Below are 18,196 nucleotides of genomic sequence, written 5' to 3'. Positions count from 1 at the left end.
CACCCCCAGATCTTCTCCCATCACCTAAACAGCCTCCCACTTGGAAGGTCCAGGTTCTTCCCGGCAACTCCTTCTAGGCGTGCTCTTTCCCTCCACTCCCTGCACTGGGGCATCCTGCAGAAAGGAATCCCTCTGTCCCCTCCCCACTCCAGTCCTAGATCTAGCCTGGCCACTGCACAAGGCACCCCCATGTGGGGCTGCAGCTGCCCCAGCCTGGATTTTGTCTTCAGAACGCACTTTCTTGGAGGTGAGCCCCAATGGATGTCAGTTTCTCTTTCACTCAGCTGCTCACCTGGCTCCCAGGCCCCGCCCTGCTCTGGGCTTTCCTGCCTGGGCCTCCCTGGTGGCCGGTGTCACCCTCTAGCTGTGTTTTCACTTTTCCTACATCAGCTGGGATTGCCCAGCTGCACAGGCTAAAAGCGGCACCATGGAGCTCAGGCAGGAATTAGACCTCAGACGGAGCTGGAAGTTCAGACACTCGGACAGAGCAGCGGGCTGAGGTCCAGAAGAGAAGACTGGGGTCAGAGACGTCAAACAAGACTGAGAGATCTCAGGCGACAGCCTCGGAGTGGACACTTGATCCCCCACCTGCTGACAGAGACCAGAGACCAGAGACCTGAGACCAGGAATGAAGCTGGGTGAGCTCCGACATCATTGCCCGGGACCTGAGCCCCACAAAACGCCCTCCCCTCAGTCCCCAGTGACCTACGTCCCCTCACGTTCCTCTCCTTCCACAACACAGGCATGACCTCGGGCTGCCTGCTGGGGCTGTTGCTGATGACCGCAGCGCTGACCAGGACAGGAGCAGTTCCTGTCCCCTCACCCCTCAGGGCCCTCCCGGGCACAAGGGGCTGCCACCTGGCCCAGTTCAAGTCTCTGTCCCCACAAGAGCTGCAGGCCTTCAAGAGAGCCAAGGACGCCTTTGTGAGTGTCCCCCAGCCCCGCCTGCTGTGGGCTCCCCTCCACCCCCGCGCTGTGGGTGCCCGGGCTTCCTCTGCTCAAGGGGGACCTGCTCTCCCTTCACCGGCCCCTCGCCCTCCCCGCAGAGGGCTGAGCCCTGTCCTCCTGTGGTGGTCGTGCCTCTGCCGTCCTTTGGACCTTCACCTCCCCTCCTCCTGAGGTCGGCCTCCCTCCAGTCTCACCGGGGTCTCCCCTCGGTCGTGCTGTGGGCTGACCTTGCTCTTGCTCCCTAGGAAGAGTCACTCTTGCAGAAGGACTGGAACTGCAGCTCGCGCATCTTCCCCAGGACCCGGGACCTGAGGCAGCTGCAGGTGAGTCCGGAGAGTCAGGCCCACCTGCCCTCACCTGGCCCAGATCACCTGGCTCTGCAGGCGGCCCCTCCCCTCCTCCTCCTCCCGCCTCCTCCTCTCTCCGCCCTGCCCACCTGTCCCCGACCCCTTCCCCTCCGCTGACCACATCGGCTGTGCCTCTCCCCTGACCCTGACCTTCCCCTTCAACTGTCCCTGCCTGTGTCCTCCCCACCTGTCCCTCCTCCCTTGTCCTCTCTCACATGCAGCTCTCCCCTGCCCCTGTCTCCCCGCCTCAGGTGTGGGAGCGTCCCGTGGCCTTGAAGGCTGAGGTGGCCCTGACCCTGGCCGTCCTGGGGACCATGGCTAACTCATCCCTGGGCAGCACCCTGGACCAGCCCCTGCACACCCTGGGCCACATCCACTCCCAGCTCCAGGCTTGTGTGAGTGCTCGGGCCACCCGCAGCGTGTCTGGGCTCTGACCACCTGAATGTCCCTCTCTGTCCCAGGCCCTTCCTCACCCCCTCACACCCCCCTCCTCTGCCCACAGGTCCCAGCTCAGCCCACAGCAGGCCCCAGGCCCCGGGACCGCCTCCACCACTGGCTGCACCGGCTCCAGGAGGCCCCGAAGAAGGTGAGTGACCGCGGTGGGGAAACTGATGTCTGGGAGCAGCTGGGCGCCCAGGCACGGGGACCACTGAGCCATTTCCCCTCCCACAGGAGTCCCAGGACTGCCTCGAGGCCTCTGTCATGTTCAACCTCTTCCGCCTCCTCACCCGGGACCTGAAATGTGTCGCCAGCGGACACCTGTGTGTCTGAGCCTGAGATCTACCTGCAACCTGTTCCAGCATCTTACATGTTATTTGTGTATTGATGCATCAGAACCATTTTCTTAATTTATTGCCTGCAAGTCACTATTTTTGTATTTATGTGTATGAATTCTCAAACTCAGACCCAATAAAATGTTTATTTTTCTACTTTTTGTAAAAATTTTGCAAATAAACAATGAGGAAAAGATGCTCTTTGTGGTCTGCGACTGCGTGTGTGAGGATTGGTCTACTTTTGCTGCCCTAACAAATTGTCCCAAACTGAGCATCTCAACACAAGTTGAATTCCTTCTCTCACGTTTCCACAGGGCAGTGATCGGGTGAGCTCGCCTGGTTCCCCTGCTGTGGGTCTCACAAGGCTGAGTCATAGTGCAGTTGGCTGGTTGTTTGGGAGGCTCTGGGAACCATCTGCTTGAAAACCCATCTAAGTTGTTGGCAGAATTCTGTTCCTTGTGGTGGCAGACTGATGTCCCATTTCCTTGCTGGCTGTGAAGGCCCATCCTTAACTCTTGGTCTCTTTCTGGTCCTGGCACATGGACACTCTACCTCAGAGCCCGCGATGGTGGATCAGGTCCTCCTCATGCTTGGCAATCCCTCCCACTTCTCCTTCTGCCACATTCTCCTCTGCCTCCAGCCTGAGAATATTTTCTGCTTTTAAGAACTTATGTGTTTAGATTGGGCCCTCTCGGGTTCCCCGGGATAATCTCCGTATTTTAAAGTTAATAAACCTTAATTACATCAGTACAGTCCCTTTGGCATGTAACATGAAATATTTATAGCTTCTAGGGATGGTCTGGGTATTTTTGTGGGATTATTATTCAGCCAAGCACAGTATATGTGTGATGGTGTGATGGTGTCACTAGGTTGCATTCTGTTACAAGTAAAGTAATAGTAACTAAAAATGCCTTAATAATGAGAATATTTAGTATAGTACAGGATAAGGTGCCTTGAGCAGCAGTGGCTGGAATATCTTCCTGCGTGGTCAGTAGACTTGATTCCTGGGTTGCTTTGGCCTCTGACCCACACACACCCTGGGTCAGTCTTACTCATGTCATTGCTTGTGTTCCTCTGAGCATTCCATGGCTGGCCCTCTGATTTGAACCCTCAGTATCTTTTTGGGATTCTGTGACTCTGTCACTCTTAGATCTCAGTCCCTGAGGGATTTGGGGATCACAGGTATCAAGTCCCAGTTATGATACTTTGGATTCTGCTATCGATATGGCCTTGTGTTTGCAAGCCCTGGTACCTGCGGTATAATTCTCTTCTCCTGGTGTCAACTCATTTTTATTTATTAAATGGTGTTACACTTACTAGTGTGAGTGAAGGGTAACCCAACTGTGGACTCGGACCTGAATTTGATACTCAGATGGAACACTGACCTGCCAAGTCACTTTTAGTAATACACTTGCCTTTCCTGGCCTCTAGAGTTCTTCATCTGAAAATAACTTAGGGATGCCTCTCTTTGAAACGTTCATTCATTCATCCATGCAACCATTCAGTGGTCTGTCCATTCTACATGGACAGTATTTCCTGGTTGCCTGTTAGTTGCCATTATTGGGGACACAGAGCCACAGGCTCTGGTCCTCAGGGAGTTTCAGACTGGGAAGCTGGTCATCAAAGTTTGAGGAATAGAAAGGAGGTCGATGTGCTGGAGTCCAGAGCTCCGCAGAAGGGCTGGGAGTGAGGTTAGACAGGTAGACAGAGACCAGGGCCTTTGGGTCTGTGAGCTCTTTAAGTACTGGGATATTCCTGGACGATACATAGGGAATCACTGCAAAGTTTTAAGCAAAGAAGCAACTGCTCCATGTATGTTTCTAAAAGTTCAGGCCTCGGAAGAGGAGAGCTAACTGGAGTGCCTAAGAATGGGTGAGGGAGTTTGGGTGTGAGGTGATGGTGGTATGTATTCATGTAAAGAGGGTCTTCTGTAGATTAGAAACCATATACATTAAGCAATTAGTATCTCACCTGACGGACAGAAGTATCTCAATACAATAAAGGAGATGGTATGAGTTTAGTGGCTAAAAATGCAAACCCTGAGGTCAGAGAGATCTTAGAATCCCAACTTCTGCTCACTTCATTACTGTATGACCTGGCGAGTCAGCTAAACTTTTCATTTCCAGTCAGTACAATAGTTCTAATATCCTTCCTCGTCGGGTGGTTGTGGGAATTAAATGTGTTAAATCTTGTCAAGTACTCAAGCACAGACCCTGGCACAACATAAGGACTCATTATTAAATCAATTTATCATCATTAAAAATTTTTTCTAACATGTGAGCTGTCAAATAAGAGAGGAAGCTTTATCCAAAGGCCCTATCTCTAAAATGGATAAAAGAGACACAGTTGTCAGCTCAACAAAAATTTCTCATGAGGTTCTTTTTGGCACAGCCCCTCCCCCACATCCTTTCGGGGTGAATCTTTATTGACCTAAACCAATCATGGGATTGGTTTGTGCAGACATGACTATGTGACTGCATCCGCCAGGATCCCAGCAGGATACCAAATGGTCCAATGGCGTAAGGGATTTATTTAAGCAACAAAGTACAGATGAGGGGCATGGTTAAAGGAAACCGACAGAGGGAAGCCCCCAGGCCCAGCCAATAGCCAGAAGCCGTCACCATTCCTAAGCCACCAGAAGTGACATGGGAGGGAGTGGTTACTAGTCCCCCGACAGAGATTCTGGAATAACACTGCTGCCAGCCCACAGCCCAGCAGGGAAGTAGACAACAGAGTAAACACCCACCTGCTCTCTTCTCCCACCTCCAATCTTCTGCCGACACCTCCCCTTGCCGACACCAGCTGGAAGACAGAAGGTCGGGGAGTCCCCACTGATGTAATCCTGGACCCAGAGCAGAGTGGAGAGTGAACCTAGAGGGAAAAGAGAGGACATGTGTCACAGTGATCCAATTCGGGCCCATGAGGAGGGGAATTTGGCCTGGAGGGAGGTAGATGCTCTCAGAAAGGTTTTATCGTGTTACGTGTGATAGGCTGAACAATGGCTTTCCCAAGGACACTCCTGTGCCAATCCTTGGAAACTGTAAATGCAACCTTATTTGGGGGAGGGAAAAAAAACCCCTCTTTGTCAATGTGATTAAATTAAGTATTTTGAGATGAGTGAGTTCACCCGGGATTATCAGGGTGAGACCTGAATGCTGTGACAAGCAGTCATTATGAGAGGCACAGAGGGAGATTACACATGCAGAAGGGGAGGTGGTAATGTTGTAACAGGGAAGAACAAATCTGACTCCATATTAGATCTGTTCCTTTAGCTCTAACCCTGTGCTCTGTTTCCTGGGCTTAGTCATGCTGGTTCTGCACCTTTTGTAGAAAAATGTTGCCTAGAGCCTGAAATATACAGGATAGCCTATTCTTAAGGCTCTGACCTTTAAGGATATAACACTTTCCCACTCATAGAAAGATGAAAAGTTGCAGAACAGAGAATAACATTTGTCTTGTTGGAGGTTTACGGGAACATGGTGACCTGACCTAGTGGACAGCTGTAAGAACAAAGGATTCAGACACCAAAAAGTTTGCAACAACGAACCACACCCACGTTCTTTTTTACTATAAGAGGAGCCTGAATTCTGACTTGGGTAACGTGGTTCTAGGCCACCATATTCTCAGTCTGCTGGCTTTTCAAATAAGGTCACTGTTTCTTGCCCCAACAACTTGTCTCTAAATGTACTGGCTTGTTGTGCAGTGAGCTTGGACTTGGTAATGATGTGACCAAGGAAGCAGAGGTTAGAGCGGTACAGCCACAAGCCAAGGAGTGCCAGCAGCCACCAGAAGCTGGAAGAGGCCAGGAATAGTTTCTCCCCTAGAGCCTCTGAAGGTAGCATGGCCTTGCTGATACATTGATTTTGGCCCAGGGATATTGATTTTGGCCTTCTGGCCTCATAAACATGAGAGAATAAATTTCTGTGGCTTTATGCATCAAAATTGGTGGTAATTTGTTACAGTAGCCACGGTAAACTTACACAGTTCATTACAGATATATGGACCTACTCTAGTCAATGCTGGCAGTAAGAGTGTGTTAAGTGGCTTATAGAAGGGTCAGGAAGGTTGAACAAACAGATTCTGTGTTGACCATCAGGTATAACTTCAAGAGCCAAACCATGTACCAGGGCTTTTCAAGGGCCCACTACATTTCTAGGATCAGGATCCTGACTGCTTAATTAGAATTGGCTTCCACCACCATGATCAGGAAGGCAGCACAAACAGAGGTCAGTCACAATTATGGGACAACTGCCATCAGGAAACTGCTATGATCAGAAAACTACCACAGAAAGTGGACCCCTCCACAGTGATGGGGCCAGCAGAAGCAGGACTCCACCCCACGACCGTCATTCAAATCTTGTCTGAGTGCATCTGATTAGAGGAACCCAGATGTAACGCAGTTCCCAGCTGCACAGGAGTCAGAAATGTAGTTTCAAGCCTTTCAGCCCCTGCAAGTAGGACAGCACACAAGAGGAGAGCTGAAGTGAATGCAGAACACCAATGTACAATATTCAAGATAGGTTTCCTGATTGTTAATAGGAGATACTGTTGCAGAAAAATGTGTTACAGCTGGGTGTTACAGCTCAGTTGTGACAGCAAGCAGCACTGGGAGAGTTGGAGAACTCAGGTTTATTACACTAGCGGGCCCAGAAAACTTAACACTTCAAGCTCTGGACTCCATCTGTAGGGTTACACAGGCCTTTTATAGGCTGCCATTCTTACACTTTGCAACATCATATGCAAATAAAGTATAACAGAAGTTGACCAATCAGGTACAAGCTTTGTAGAAATAGACCAATCAGGAGTGAGGGGAATGGACCAATCAGGAGTGAGAGAAATAACCAATCAGGAGTGAGCTCCATGCAAATAAAGTACTACAAATGGACCAATCAGAAGTTAGGGAAGTGGACCAATCAGAAATGAGAGTAATAACCAATCAGGAGTGAAGGAAATAACCAATCAGAAATAAGATCAGGGAACCAATAAAATTTTAGGTGTAAGTTAGCTGCTTTAGAGGCAAAAAGTGAGCTAGAGGCTCTGGGCCAAGGAACTGGACGGTGCTGGGAGGAGAGCAGCGGCCTTGCCTAGGGGTCCAGCCGGTCTTTTTATGGGGCTTCCCGCCTCAACACTAGGAGGTCATTCCATCCCTTTCTTACCCTGGATGTTGCCATGTCTGCATGTGAAGCCTGGAACTTCAGCAGCCATCGTGGGATCATGAGGATCTGGGGATAAGCCAATTCTCTAAGACTAGAAGATCAGACAGGTGGAAGGAATCTAAGCCCTCCATACTTCCTTGATCTAAAATGCACTATCTTCCCTCCAGAGCCACCTACGTTTAGACTCCTTACTTGTGGCAACATACATTTTTCTTTAAGGCTTAAGCCCAGGTGAGATAGGGTTTTCAGTTATTTGCAGTCAAAGCTGAAGAAAACTGCTTTGCCTAAATTCACACCTCACTCCATGGCAGCCTGCATCAATGACTGATGAACATGGGAGTATAAAAACCCAGATCCTTCATCCCAACTCAAGACAATTCTGAAGGGTGATCCAGAGCTCCCACAAGGTTGAGAGAGGACTTGATCGGGAATGTATCACAGTTCAACTTCCTCTCTGCCCAATTCTGCTTCAGTCCCCTCTCTCCCACAGATGTTGATCTCAAAAGCCCTCCCTACCCTTCTCTCCGGAAATCCCAGCTATGACACACAGCTACTGAGAGGTTGCTAGAGGCAGAAAGAAAGTTCCTGCTCCTCTCTTCTCTCATTGGCAGAACTTATCAGAAGGTGGCAAAGTAGCCTAGGAAAATGTAGTTTGTAGGCTTTCCACCCTATAATCACAGGGCAGAGACAAAGGAGCTTAGGGCTGAGACTAGATGAGTAATCAGTCCTCCCAATTTGCTCCTGAATTCAACAGTCCCACAATAACCTGTTGAATTCACATCTGCTGTTTGTGGCAGAAATAGCAAGTTCTTGTGGGCAACTTCTGCAACATTGTTTGAGAGTCATTTCTGGAGGGCAAGCCTACAGCTTTCTCCTCTGATCCTTTAGGTGATTTTATAAGTATATTGGTCAGGGTTCTCCTGAGAAACAGAACCAATAGGAGATAGATATAGATATAGATACAGATATATAAATAGAGTCAGAAAGAGAGAGACAGAGATTTATTTGAAGGAGTTGACTCACATGATTATGGAAGTCCCAAATCTGCAGGGTGCACTGAAAAGCTGTTTATCCTGGAAAGAGAGGATGTTGCAGTTCAAGTCCAAAGGCTGTCTGCTGGCAGAACTTCCTGTTGCTCAGAGAAGGTCACTCCTTTTGTTCTATTCAGGCCTTCAACTGGTTGGATGAGGCCCATCCACATGCCCATCCACATGAAAATGACACCTAAGGGCAATCTGTTTTACTCAAAGTCCTCTGATTTAAATGCTAACTTCACCCAAAAACACCCTCACAGAAACATCCAGAATAATGTTTGACCAAATATCTGGATACCATGCCCCAGCCAAGCTGACACATAAAATTAGCCATCACAGTAAGTGTCTAATCCATACTATTAAACTCCTTCCTGTTTAGAATAGCTAGAGTGGTTTATTTCTTCTAGAAAGGAACCCTGACTGATATAAATATCAGTCTCTTTGCAAGATATCTGCTAGCTGCTTCAAAGTCTTTCTCTTTACAAAGTCTCTTTGTGAAAGTTGAAGTGAGTCAGATAGATAGTCTCAGGTGAGATTACTGGGTTCAAGTCCCAGATCTGCCACTTACTAGATACGTGCCTTTGATCAAATCATCTAACCTCTCTGTACCTCACTTTCCTCTGAAATAAGGATTAAAATGACACCTAATTCATAAGGTTGTTGAAAATCTAAAGTTATTTAATACATATAAGCCACAGAATAATTCTCAGTACATCATCTGTGCTCAATAAATGTTAGTTTTACCACCACCATCATCATCGTCATCATCATCTGTTTGTGGTCCTGAAGCTTCATCACCCACTGGAGCTTAACAATTTCTCTACAAACACTAGAACATAGGGACTCCTGGCCAGTTTTTCCAAGGAATTTTGAACAAGGAAAGGGAAAAACCAGTAAGGAGGGGAACAGAGACAGACAGACAAAGAGATTCAGGCTGTGGGGGAATCTAGCTACAAAAATACATCAAGAAGAAAGGAAGAAAAACTTGTTTCTACATTGTTGTCAAAGAATACTTGAGTCCTGAAAAGTTTTTCTATCTTGATGAAAAATCTGCACTGTTTATGTTAGAACAAAAAATGGTATTTCAAAATCTTCAAGGCAGTTTTCAACCACCAATAGAATAATTGATACAGATGAGGATCATCCATGTATGTTAAAACCCTTGAATGAAAGTTGTTAGAGCACAGGATAGTCACATAATCTCCAGTATCATCCCACAGATGACTTATTAATTAGAAGGAAGGAAAGAAACCTTTACAAAGGAGAAATCTGGCAGACTCCACCTTACCCCAATCACCGAAGGAGAGATAAACTGACATCATGTTCTTCAGGATGTGAGTCACTGAGGACACAACATCATCTCTGAATTATTCTTGGCCAAGAGGTTTAACCTGAATTTAAATCATGAATAAAGAATCAGACAAACCCAAGCCAAAACAGTCTACAGAACAACTAGCTTCAAGTCTTCAAAAATGTCAATGTCATGAAAAAATAAAACAAAACAAAAAGGCTATGGAGCTGCTCCAGATCAAAGGACAGAAAGAGACATGACATTGACCATGAATTTGAAGAAAAATAAAAAGAACAAAGCTTTTATTAAGATAACTGGATAAATTTGAATGTGGAGTGTATATTAGATAATATAGCTTTGATCCTGTTACTATAATGTTAAAATTGTGGAATGTTGTGATTTATATAGGAAATGTCCTTGTTTCTAGGAGCTTCATAGAAAGTATTTAGCTGGGAAGTATTGTGATGTCTGCAACTTACTTTCAAGTGGAAAAAAGGAAGGTAGAATATTAACACTTGTGAATTGAGGTGAAGGGTATATGAGTGTTCATTGTACTACTTTTATAACTTTTCTGTAGGAGTGAAAGTTTTCCAAATAAAAAACTGGGGACAAATCAACAAGTTGTTTTTTTTAAACTTCTACCACATTCCAAACAATCATAACTTTTTTTTCCTGCTCCTTGGAGTGTTAGCTAGAGGCACATTTTCAATTCTTATTGAGTGCCTACTGTGTGCCAGGCATTGTTCTAGGCACTGGGTAAACAGTGGTGAAGAAAACACATAAAAATCCTTGCTCTCATAAAACTTTGACAGTCTTGTGGAAAATGCTTCTCAACCTGACATTTCTGTTATTCTCCACAGCAGCACTGCTCACCATCTGGCTATAGGTGTGTGGCAAAGACTGCTACTGGACTAGGCTACATCCATTCTCCACTTCTTTAGTAACAGAACCCCGATTTAATTGCAGATGGCAATGTACCAGACTAAAAGATATTTACCAGCCTCCCTTGCAGCTAGGATAGCTAGGATCTTGGCATCAGCATTTCCTAGTTGTGTAACCTTAGTAAGCTATTTCACTTCATTGTGTATTATCCATTCATCCACAAATACCTGTTATAAAAATGCTAGTCTTCTGGGTCATCAGGGCCAGAGTTCATCAACAGTCATCAGGTCAGTAGAAACAATGCTCTGGATACAGACAAGCAAAGGCTGGTGGGTGGGCACACAGAGGGAGTCAGGGGGCTGCCAGATGCTGATGGAACTGGGAGCTAGGAAGACATCCACTACAGGGGTCTAGTGTACTTCTGTGTGTGGCTTGGCCAAGGCAGCTGCAGGACAGATATGGGCTGAGAATTGGATCATCAGCTCACTAGACAGCCAGACTCATGTCCCCAACAGTATGCCACACCATTTCCCAGCATGCATGTGCTTGGGGCTGTTAACCTAAAACAATAAAACAGCCAGTTATTTTACTAGTAAAGTAGATTTATTCAGAAGCAGCAAAGAATTGCAATTCAGGATGTGCAACTCTGGTGAATCACATGCAAGTCTCATAAAGCAAAGGAGAGGTTACTCTTTTATAGAGGAGAAGGGAAGTGGGGAGGGGCCGTTATAAACAAAAGTCCATTGGAGGAAACTGGGAGTTCCAAGTACAGTAACATCTCATTGGCTGAGTTGTGATAGCCTCTCATTGGCTGAGCCATTGCCAGACAAGGAGGAAAAATTCCTTCCCCCTGCTGGCGTCAGTAAAGTAGTAGCACTTCCTGCGGAAGATTCAAAGTATGTACCTCCTGATTCCATTTTAGTGAGGTTTCCCTTTATTAATTTTCACAGGGCTGAGGAGAGGGTGTAAAAGCAGTGACCAGTCAGGGTACAGCCCAGGCTGCCTGAGGCTCCCAGATACCCTACTGCCACTGAAGTCAAGAGAGAAAGCACAGAGAAGGTGGAGAAAGCTGTACCCTGCAGTAATACGGCCAGCAGAAACCACACAAGACCAAGCAGGGGCAAAAAGAAAGAGAAAAAAACAAAAAACAAAAAAAATCCCACCCCAGAACCAGGAGAGAAAGCCCCTTTCTCTTACAAGCAACCTCTGGCGCCCTCTACTGGCCTGGCTGACACCTTCCTGACAGGCCAAAGAGAAATGCGTAGGAAGCCTAGCTCTGTTATCAAAGAGCAGGCAAAACCAGTAAATGCAGAACCAAGAAGCAAGACGTTTAAAATTTATAAAAATACCCTCTCACATTTTGGTAACTCCACATTGTGAGACTCAGGCTTCCTCAGGTAAAAGGCAGAAAACTCACACTCCCAGATTCCCTTTCTCCTGGAATGTATTTCTGTATACATGTGACCTGGACACCACCAATCAGATGCTTCGGAAGCCACAGAAGCCACAAAAGCTTTGGTTCAAAAGCCAGCATAGCAGGGAGGGTATAGCTCAAGTGGTAGAGTGCATACTTAGCATGCACGAAGTCCTGTGTTTAATCCCCAGTACCTCCCTTAAATATAAATAAATAAATAAACCTGATTACCACCAAAAAAAAAAAAAAAAGTCAGCCACAATAGCCAATAGAAATGAAAACATGTATCCACACAAAAAGTTGTACATCGATGTTCAGAGCAGCATTATTCGTAACAGCCAATGAGTGAAAACAACCCCAGAGTCCACCAATCAATGAATGAATAAACAAAATCTACCCATACAATGGAATGTCATCAGCCATAAAAAGAAATGAAGTACTGATACAATCTACGATATATAGATAAACCTTGAAAACATTATACTAAGTGAAAGAAGCCAGACACAAAAGACAAAATATTATAAGATTCTATTTGTATGAAATGTCTAGACTAGGCAAATCCATAGAGACAGAAAGTAGATTAGTGGTTGCCTAGGGCTGTGTGGGGAGCGGGGATTGAGAGGAAATGGGGAGTGACTGCTGGAGCACTACAGGATTTCTTTGGGGGGCAATGAAAATGTTCTAAAATAGACTGTGGTGAATATATTAAAAATCCATGGAATTGTACACTTTAAATGGGTGAATTATACGGTATGTGAATTACATATCTCAAGAAAGCTGTTACCAAAAAAATATGTAAAATAAGGTCAGAGGGAAATAGAGTATGAAATACATAACACAGTCTTGAATATAAAGCTCGGTGCCACTTACAAATCACTTGACCTTCCTTGAGTAGGTTGCTTCACTTTGCTGATCTTCAGTTTCCTCTTCTATAAAGTTGGAATAATAATAACACCTACTTCTTGTAGTGATTATGAGAATTAAATGAAGCAGATTATAGTAGCTGGAAGATAATAAGTGCTCAATAAATGTTGGATTTTGTTGTTTAAAAAAGAGATGTAATAGCCAAAACATGGAAGCAACCTAAATGCCCATCAGCAGATGAATGGATAAAAAAGATGTGAGATAGATATATATACACACACATATATATACACACACAATGGAATGCTACTCAGCCATAAAAAAGAATGAAATAATGCCATTTGCAGCAACATGGATGGAGATATCATACTAAGTGAAGTCAGTCAGAAAGAGAAAGACAAATATCATATGGTATCACTTATATGTGGAATCTAAAATATGACACAAATGAATTTATTTACAAAACAGAACAGACTCACAGACATAGAAAACAAACTTATGGAAAGGGAATGGGGAGGGATAAATTGGGAGTTTTAGATTAGTAGATACTAACTACTATATATAAAACAGATAAACAACAAGGCCCTACTGTATAGCACAGGGAACTATATTTAATATCTTGCAGTAATCTCTAATGAGAAAGAATATGAAAAGGAGTGTATGTGTATGTATAAGCGAATCACCCTGCTGTACACCAGAAATTAACACAACATTGTAAATCGACTACACTTCAACTTAATTAACTAATTAATTAATTTTTTTAAAAAAAGAAAGTACAGCCAGCAGGATTTGTTGATGAATTGAAAATAGCATGGACTATGTGTGAAAGAAAAAGAAACAGACAGAGAAAGTGAGAGAGAGAAAGACAGATCAAGGATGACTTGAGGGTTACAATGAAGCCTCAATTTCATCAACAGGAAAAGGAGGGCAATACTTACTGCATAGGGTTATGGGGAGTCTATACAATCATGGGAATAGAGCACTTAGCACATTTCATACACTGCTGTTATCATTATTTATTATGGGATGTGTTGAGACAACTCATCTAAACCCATCCTCTTTGTTCTGGCACCCCAAAATCCCTACATGTGTCCCCTGAGATGCCAAGAAAGCCCTCCACCATGCCTCAATTTCTCCCAAAACATCTACCCCCTAATTTTATGTTCCTCACAGAGAAAATAGAGGTGACTCACAGCAACTTCCTCCCTTGCCACCATTCCATGTGTTCTAAGGATTTGCCAGCCCAAGGATGTCTTAGAAGGATCCCAGGCTCCCTGTTCTAGCCTCCTTTCTGGAACTCCCAAATTCCATCTCCCATTTATCATCTCCTGGCCACCACCCACCTGGGCTTCCCCAGGCCTGCCCAAACCCTGCCAGCAAATTCCAAATTCAGCTGGTGTATTTGCTTTATTCACACAAACTAGGATTCTCCCTCCAGCCAACCTGGTGGGTCACGGCCTTGGCTTGCTTTACAATCACCTAGGGAAGTCTAGAGGCACCAACATTGGGGCTGCAATCCTAGAGATTTGATTGGTTTTGATTCTTGCACTCTGTCAGTGGTTCTCAAACTTTAATGTGCAGCAGAATCAGCAGGAAGTCTTGCTAAACTATAGATTGCTGGACCCCACGGCCAGAATTTCTGATTCAGTGTAGCTCAGAGAATTTGCATTTCTAACAGGTTCCCAGATGGAGCTGCTGCTGTTGCTCCAAGGACCACACTTTGAGAACCACTGCTCTGTACTGAGAGTGGTAACATGTAATGGTTAAAATATTGCTTCTCAAAGTGTGGTCCATGGACCATTGGCATCACCTTGGGAGGTGTTAGTAATGCAGGATCTCAGATGCAACCTACTGAATCAGAAATCTGCATTTTAACAATAGCCCCAGGTGATTCAGACATATGTTAAAGTTTAAGGAGCACTGAGTTCAATCCCAGTTCTGCCTATTATTAACTATGAGCTTGGGAAGTGTCTTCTTGAGGTCTCAGCTTCCTCATTTGTAAATGAGGGTAATACTAATATCTACCTCATAAGGTCACAGTCAGGATTAAATGAGTTAACAGAAGTCTAACAGTGTCTAGTATAGAAGATACACCAAATAAATATTTGCTATTTTGTTATGATTATTATCAACTCCCAAGGTGTTTCTAACATGCAGCTGAGGCTGAAAAACACTGAGCAAGGCTAAAACCTGCCCCCCTGGGACCCTAGGAGCCATGGAGATATCAATGAAAGCATGGAAACAGACTGAAATGGAGAAGCAGACACCCAGACAGAGGTCAGATAGGAAACAGACAGCGGCAAAGCACCAGAGACTGAGACCCAAGAAATCAAAAGCTGAACCCAGACTTACCCAAAGCGGGACACAGACTTGAGGAGAAATACAACCATAGAGAAGTGCCAACCCTTTCCACAGCCAGGAGTTAGAGGCAAAGCTAGATGAGGCAGACCTCCCTCCCCTGATCAATGTCCATCCATCCATCCATCCATCTGCCCCAATCCATGGCCCAGCCGTGACTCCCCTCTCCCTGCCATATCTTTATCCCTTCGGTCTGTCCATCCAACAGGCAGAACCACAGGTCCAGTCCTGGTCCAGGTGGCACCCTCAGGGGCCTGCACACCTGGGAAAGACTGCTGTGTCATGAGGTTCTAGTCGCCAAGCATCCAAGAGAGCAGAGGCCACCACCTTTGCAAGTCTCCCCCATGAAGCTTAAGAAGGCAAGCTCTGGGGCCAGGCAGACCTGAGTTTGAATGTGACTCCACCACCTGTGAGCTGTGTGGCCTAGGGCAGTTTACTTTACTTTTCTGTGGCTCAGTTTCCTTACCTGGAAAATGGGAAATATAAATAAATATGTCTGACTTCCTAAGACTGTTCTGAGGATTTAGGGGGAATAACACAAGTGACATATTTAGAGTAGTGCCTAGTATAGGGTAAGCATTCAACTGTAGGCACTGTGGTTTATGAGTTCCCACTTGCCTGCTAAAGCCTCAACTCCGGTGCTCCCACTGCCAACACGCCCCTCCCAGGTCCTCTGTGGACTCACACTCTCCCTCGTTGGGAGGAAGCAGTGGTAGCTCTTACTACTGAGGCCCACCCTCTCCCCTCCATCCCTCATGCTGTGGGCTGAGAACCCCTCTCACCCCACTGCTATCCTCAGACCCTCTCCCCCAGGGACTAAGGCAGTAAACTTGATCATCCTGGGCACACAGTAGGGGCTCATTAATATCTGATGAGAGAAGAGAAGAGAGAATTCTTAGGGACTCAGTGGGCCATGGCTCCTGCCGCACCTGAAAGCTGGGACCTGTTTAGCAAGTGAGGAGTTGGGGGAGTTTACAGGATGGGTATATGTGGGGGCAAGACTGAGCAGGACAGGGGGACAGGTGATTAGTGAGGAGACCCACAGGGTCAGGTTGAAGAGAGATGTGTGAGGAGACACACTTGGGTGGCTCAGGGGGTGGGCACAGGCAATGAGCAATTCAGAGAGAGGGAGGAGAGTGCAATGGGCATGCCAGCTCTCCTGCCTCACCTGGCAGCCTCACCTGGTCCTTTCACCCAGCTCACCGCCTCCCCAGCCTCTCTAACCTGTCTCCCCTCACCTCTCTCCCTCCCCTAACTTCCCCTCAGCTCTTCCACTCACTATCCCAGCACCCTGCCCCCTTCACCAATTCTCTCATCACATTCTTACCTAGTCCAGGCTCCTCTCACCTTCCTTGCCCACCTGTCGCCTCTCAGTCACTCCTCATACATGTCCCCCTTCACCTTTAACCCTCCACCTCTGTCCTTTTTCATCTTTTCCCCTTCACTTACTCTCCCCTTGTCCCCTCTTCTGTATCCTTTTTGCCAGCAGGGGCTTCCTGTTTCCTACCCAGGACCCCTCAAAGTTCCTCAGGGCTTCTGGACACCCTGGGGCAGGGAAAAGCATGGCTGCGGACCTCAGGGCAGGGCAGGGATGTGGGGCCAGTGGGATCTCTCAGACCTGTGAGGGAGGGATAGGCAAGCAGTGGGTTGTGTAGAAGATGGAGGTCCCCTGGGGTTGGAATCTGGGGGTGGGACTGAGGTTTTGCAGGGCAAGGTGTTGGAGCCAGTCCACCTCCTCTACTCCCAACAGAACCGAGGTTTGCTCTTTCTGCCTGTCACCCAACCTCTGCCCTTGAAAATAAGCCCTGTGTTTGTCTCTTGGGTTCCCCCTCCTGCATTGCGGGGTTCTGAGAGACACACCAGAGATTTTGAGGGGGCCCGGCAGATACTGAGGGAGGGAAGGGCAGTAAAAAGAGAGGCTGAGACCCCAATGAGGGTCCTGGACTCAGCTTTTCCCACCCCCATCTGGGGACCTATGCCTTCCCCTTAATCCTTCCCCAGATCTACCCGGACCACCCAGGACAAGATAGCCTGTTTCCAAGAATATTACAAAACTGAGAAAAGCAAATTGCAGGAAAACATATGATTGACACCACGCTTGTAAAAGCTAGTGAGAATATGTGCGTGAACCTGCATTTGATATAAGCGTACAGAAAAAGCTGTGAGTTAGCAATGGATATCTAAGGGGGTTGGAGTGGGGAAGGGAGGGGTGGAAAGGGAGGGGAAAGGTGTGGAAAGAAGGGGAAAAGAGTATAAGCTGAATGGAAAAATACACATGGAATCATTTTTCTTTCAGTACATTTTAGTACATATAGTACATAGTACACAAGAAAATAAAAATTTCTAAAGTTTTACAATACTACTTAGTCTTACAAGAAGTTGCAAAAAAAAAAAATACTACATTGAGGCTCCCTGCACCCATCATTACAGAACTATAGCACCGTCTCAAACTAGGAAATTGACATTGTTGCAATGCAATTAACGAGACCACAGATTTTATTGGGACTTCACTATCTTTCCAATGTCCTCTTTTTTTTTTTTTCTGGACTTTGTGTATAATTCCGTGACATTTTATCACATGTATAAGTACCACACTCAAGATACAGAATTGTCTCCTCAATGCAAAGAAATGCCCAAGTGCCACCCCTTTATATAGTCACACCTTCCCTCCTCTTCTGTTACCCTTGACAACTACTAATCTGCTCTCCATCTCTATAATTTGTCATTTCAAGAACATTATATAAATGAAATCCTACAGTATGTAACATTTTGAGATTGGCTTTTTTCATTCAACAAAAGACCCTTAAAATCCACCCAAATTGTTGTATCACTACAATAATTCCTTCTTTTTTATTGCTGAGTATTATTCCATTGTATGGAAGTGCCAACAATGGAATATTAACTACCAGTTGAAGGACATATGGATTGTTTCTTGTTTGAGGCTACTACAAACTATTAATATTAACTAGTTTAGCTAGTATTGAATAGTTATATGGGCTATTAAAGCTGCTATGAACATTCATATCTGGTTTTCGTGTGAACATGCATTTTTATATCTCTAGGATAAAGCCCAGGAGTGTGACTGGTGAGTCATGTGACATAAGTGTGTGCTTTACTTTTTCAGAAACC

The 18,196-nt window shown here is 45.8% G+C and overlaps 1 protein-coding gene across 2 annotated transcripts; it reads left to right on the top strand.

Annotated features, from left to right (window-relative positions):
* Positions 1 to 744: 744 nt before the first annotated feature.
* Positions 745 to 2,066, top strand: LOC116656617 (interferon lambda-3-like). Of its 2 annotated transcripts, none has more exons than XM_006195352.1 (5): positions 745 to 924; positions 1,194 to 1,271; positions 1,547 to 1,690; positions 1,798 to 1,881; positions 1,971 to 2,066. In XM_006195352.1, exons 1-5 carry the CDS (start codon positions 745 to 747, stop codon positions 2,064 to 2,066), a joined length of 582 nt encoding a protein of 193 aa, XP_006195414.1. The 2 variants fall into 2 exon arrangements, with proteins under 2 accessions (XP_006195414.1, XP_032344066.1); XM_032488175.1 differs by having other exon boundaries at positions 1,968 to 2,066.
* The last annotated feature ends 16,130 nt before the right edge of the window (positions 2,067 to 18,196 follow it).

The sequence above is a fragment of the Camelus ferus genome, chromosome 9 (genome assembly GCF_009834535.1).
Source record: "Camelus ferus isolate YT-003-E chromosome 9, BCGSAC_Cfer_1.0, whole genome shotgun sequence".
In the NCBI taxonomy this organism is placed as follows: domain Eukaryota; kingdom Metazoa; phylum Chordata; class Mammalia; order Artiodactyla; family Camelidae; genus Camelus; species Camelus ferus.
This window is presented reverse-complemented; position numbering and strand designations above follow the sequence as displayed.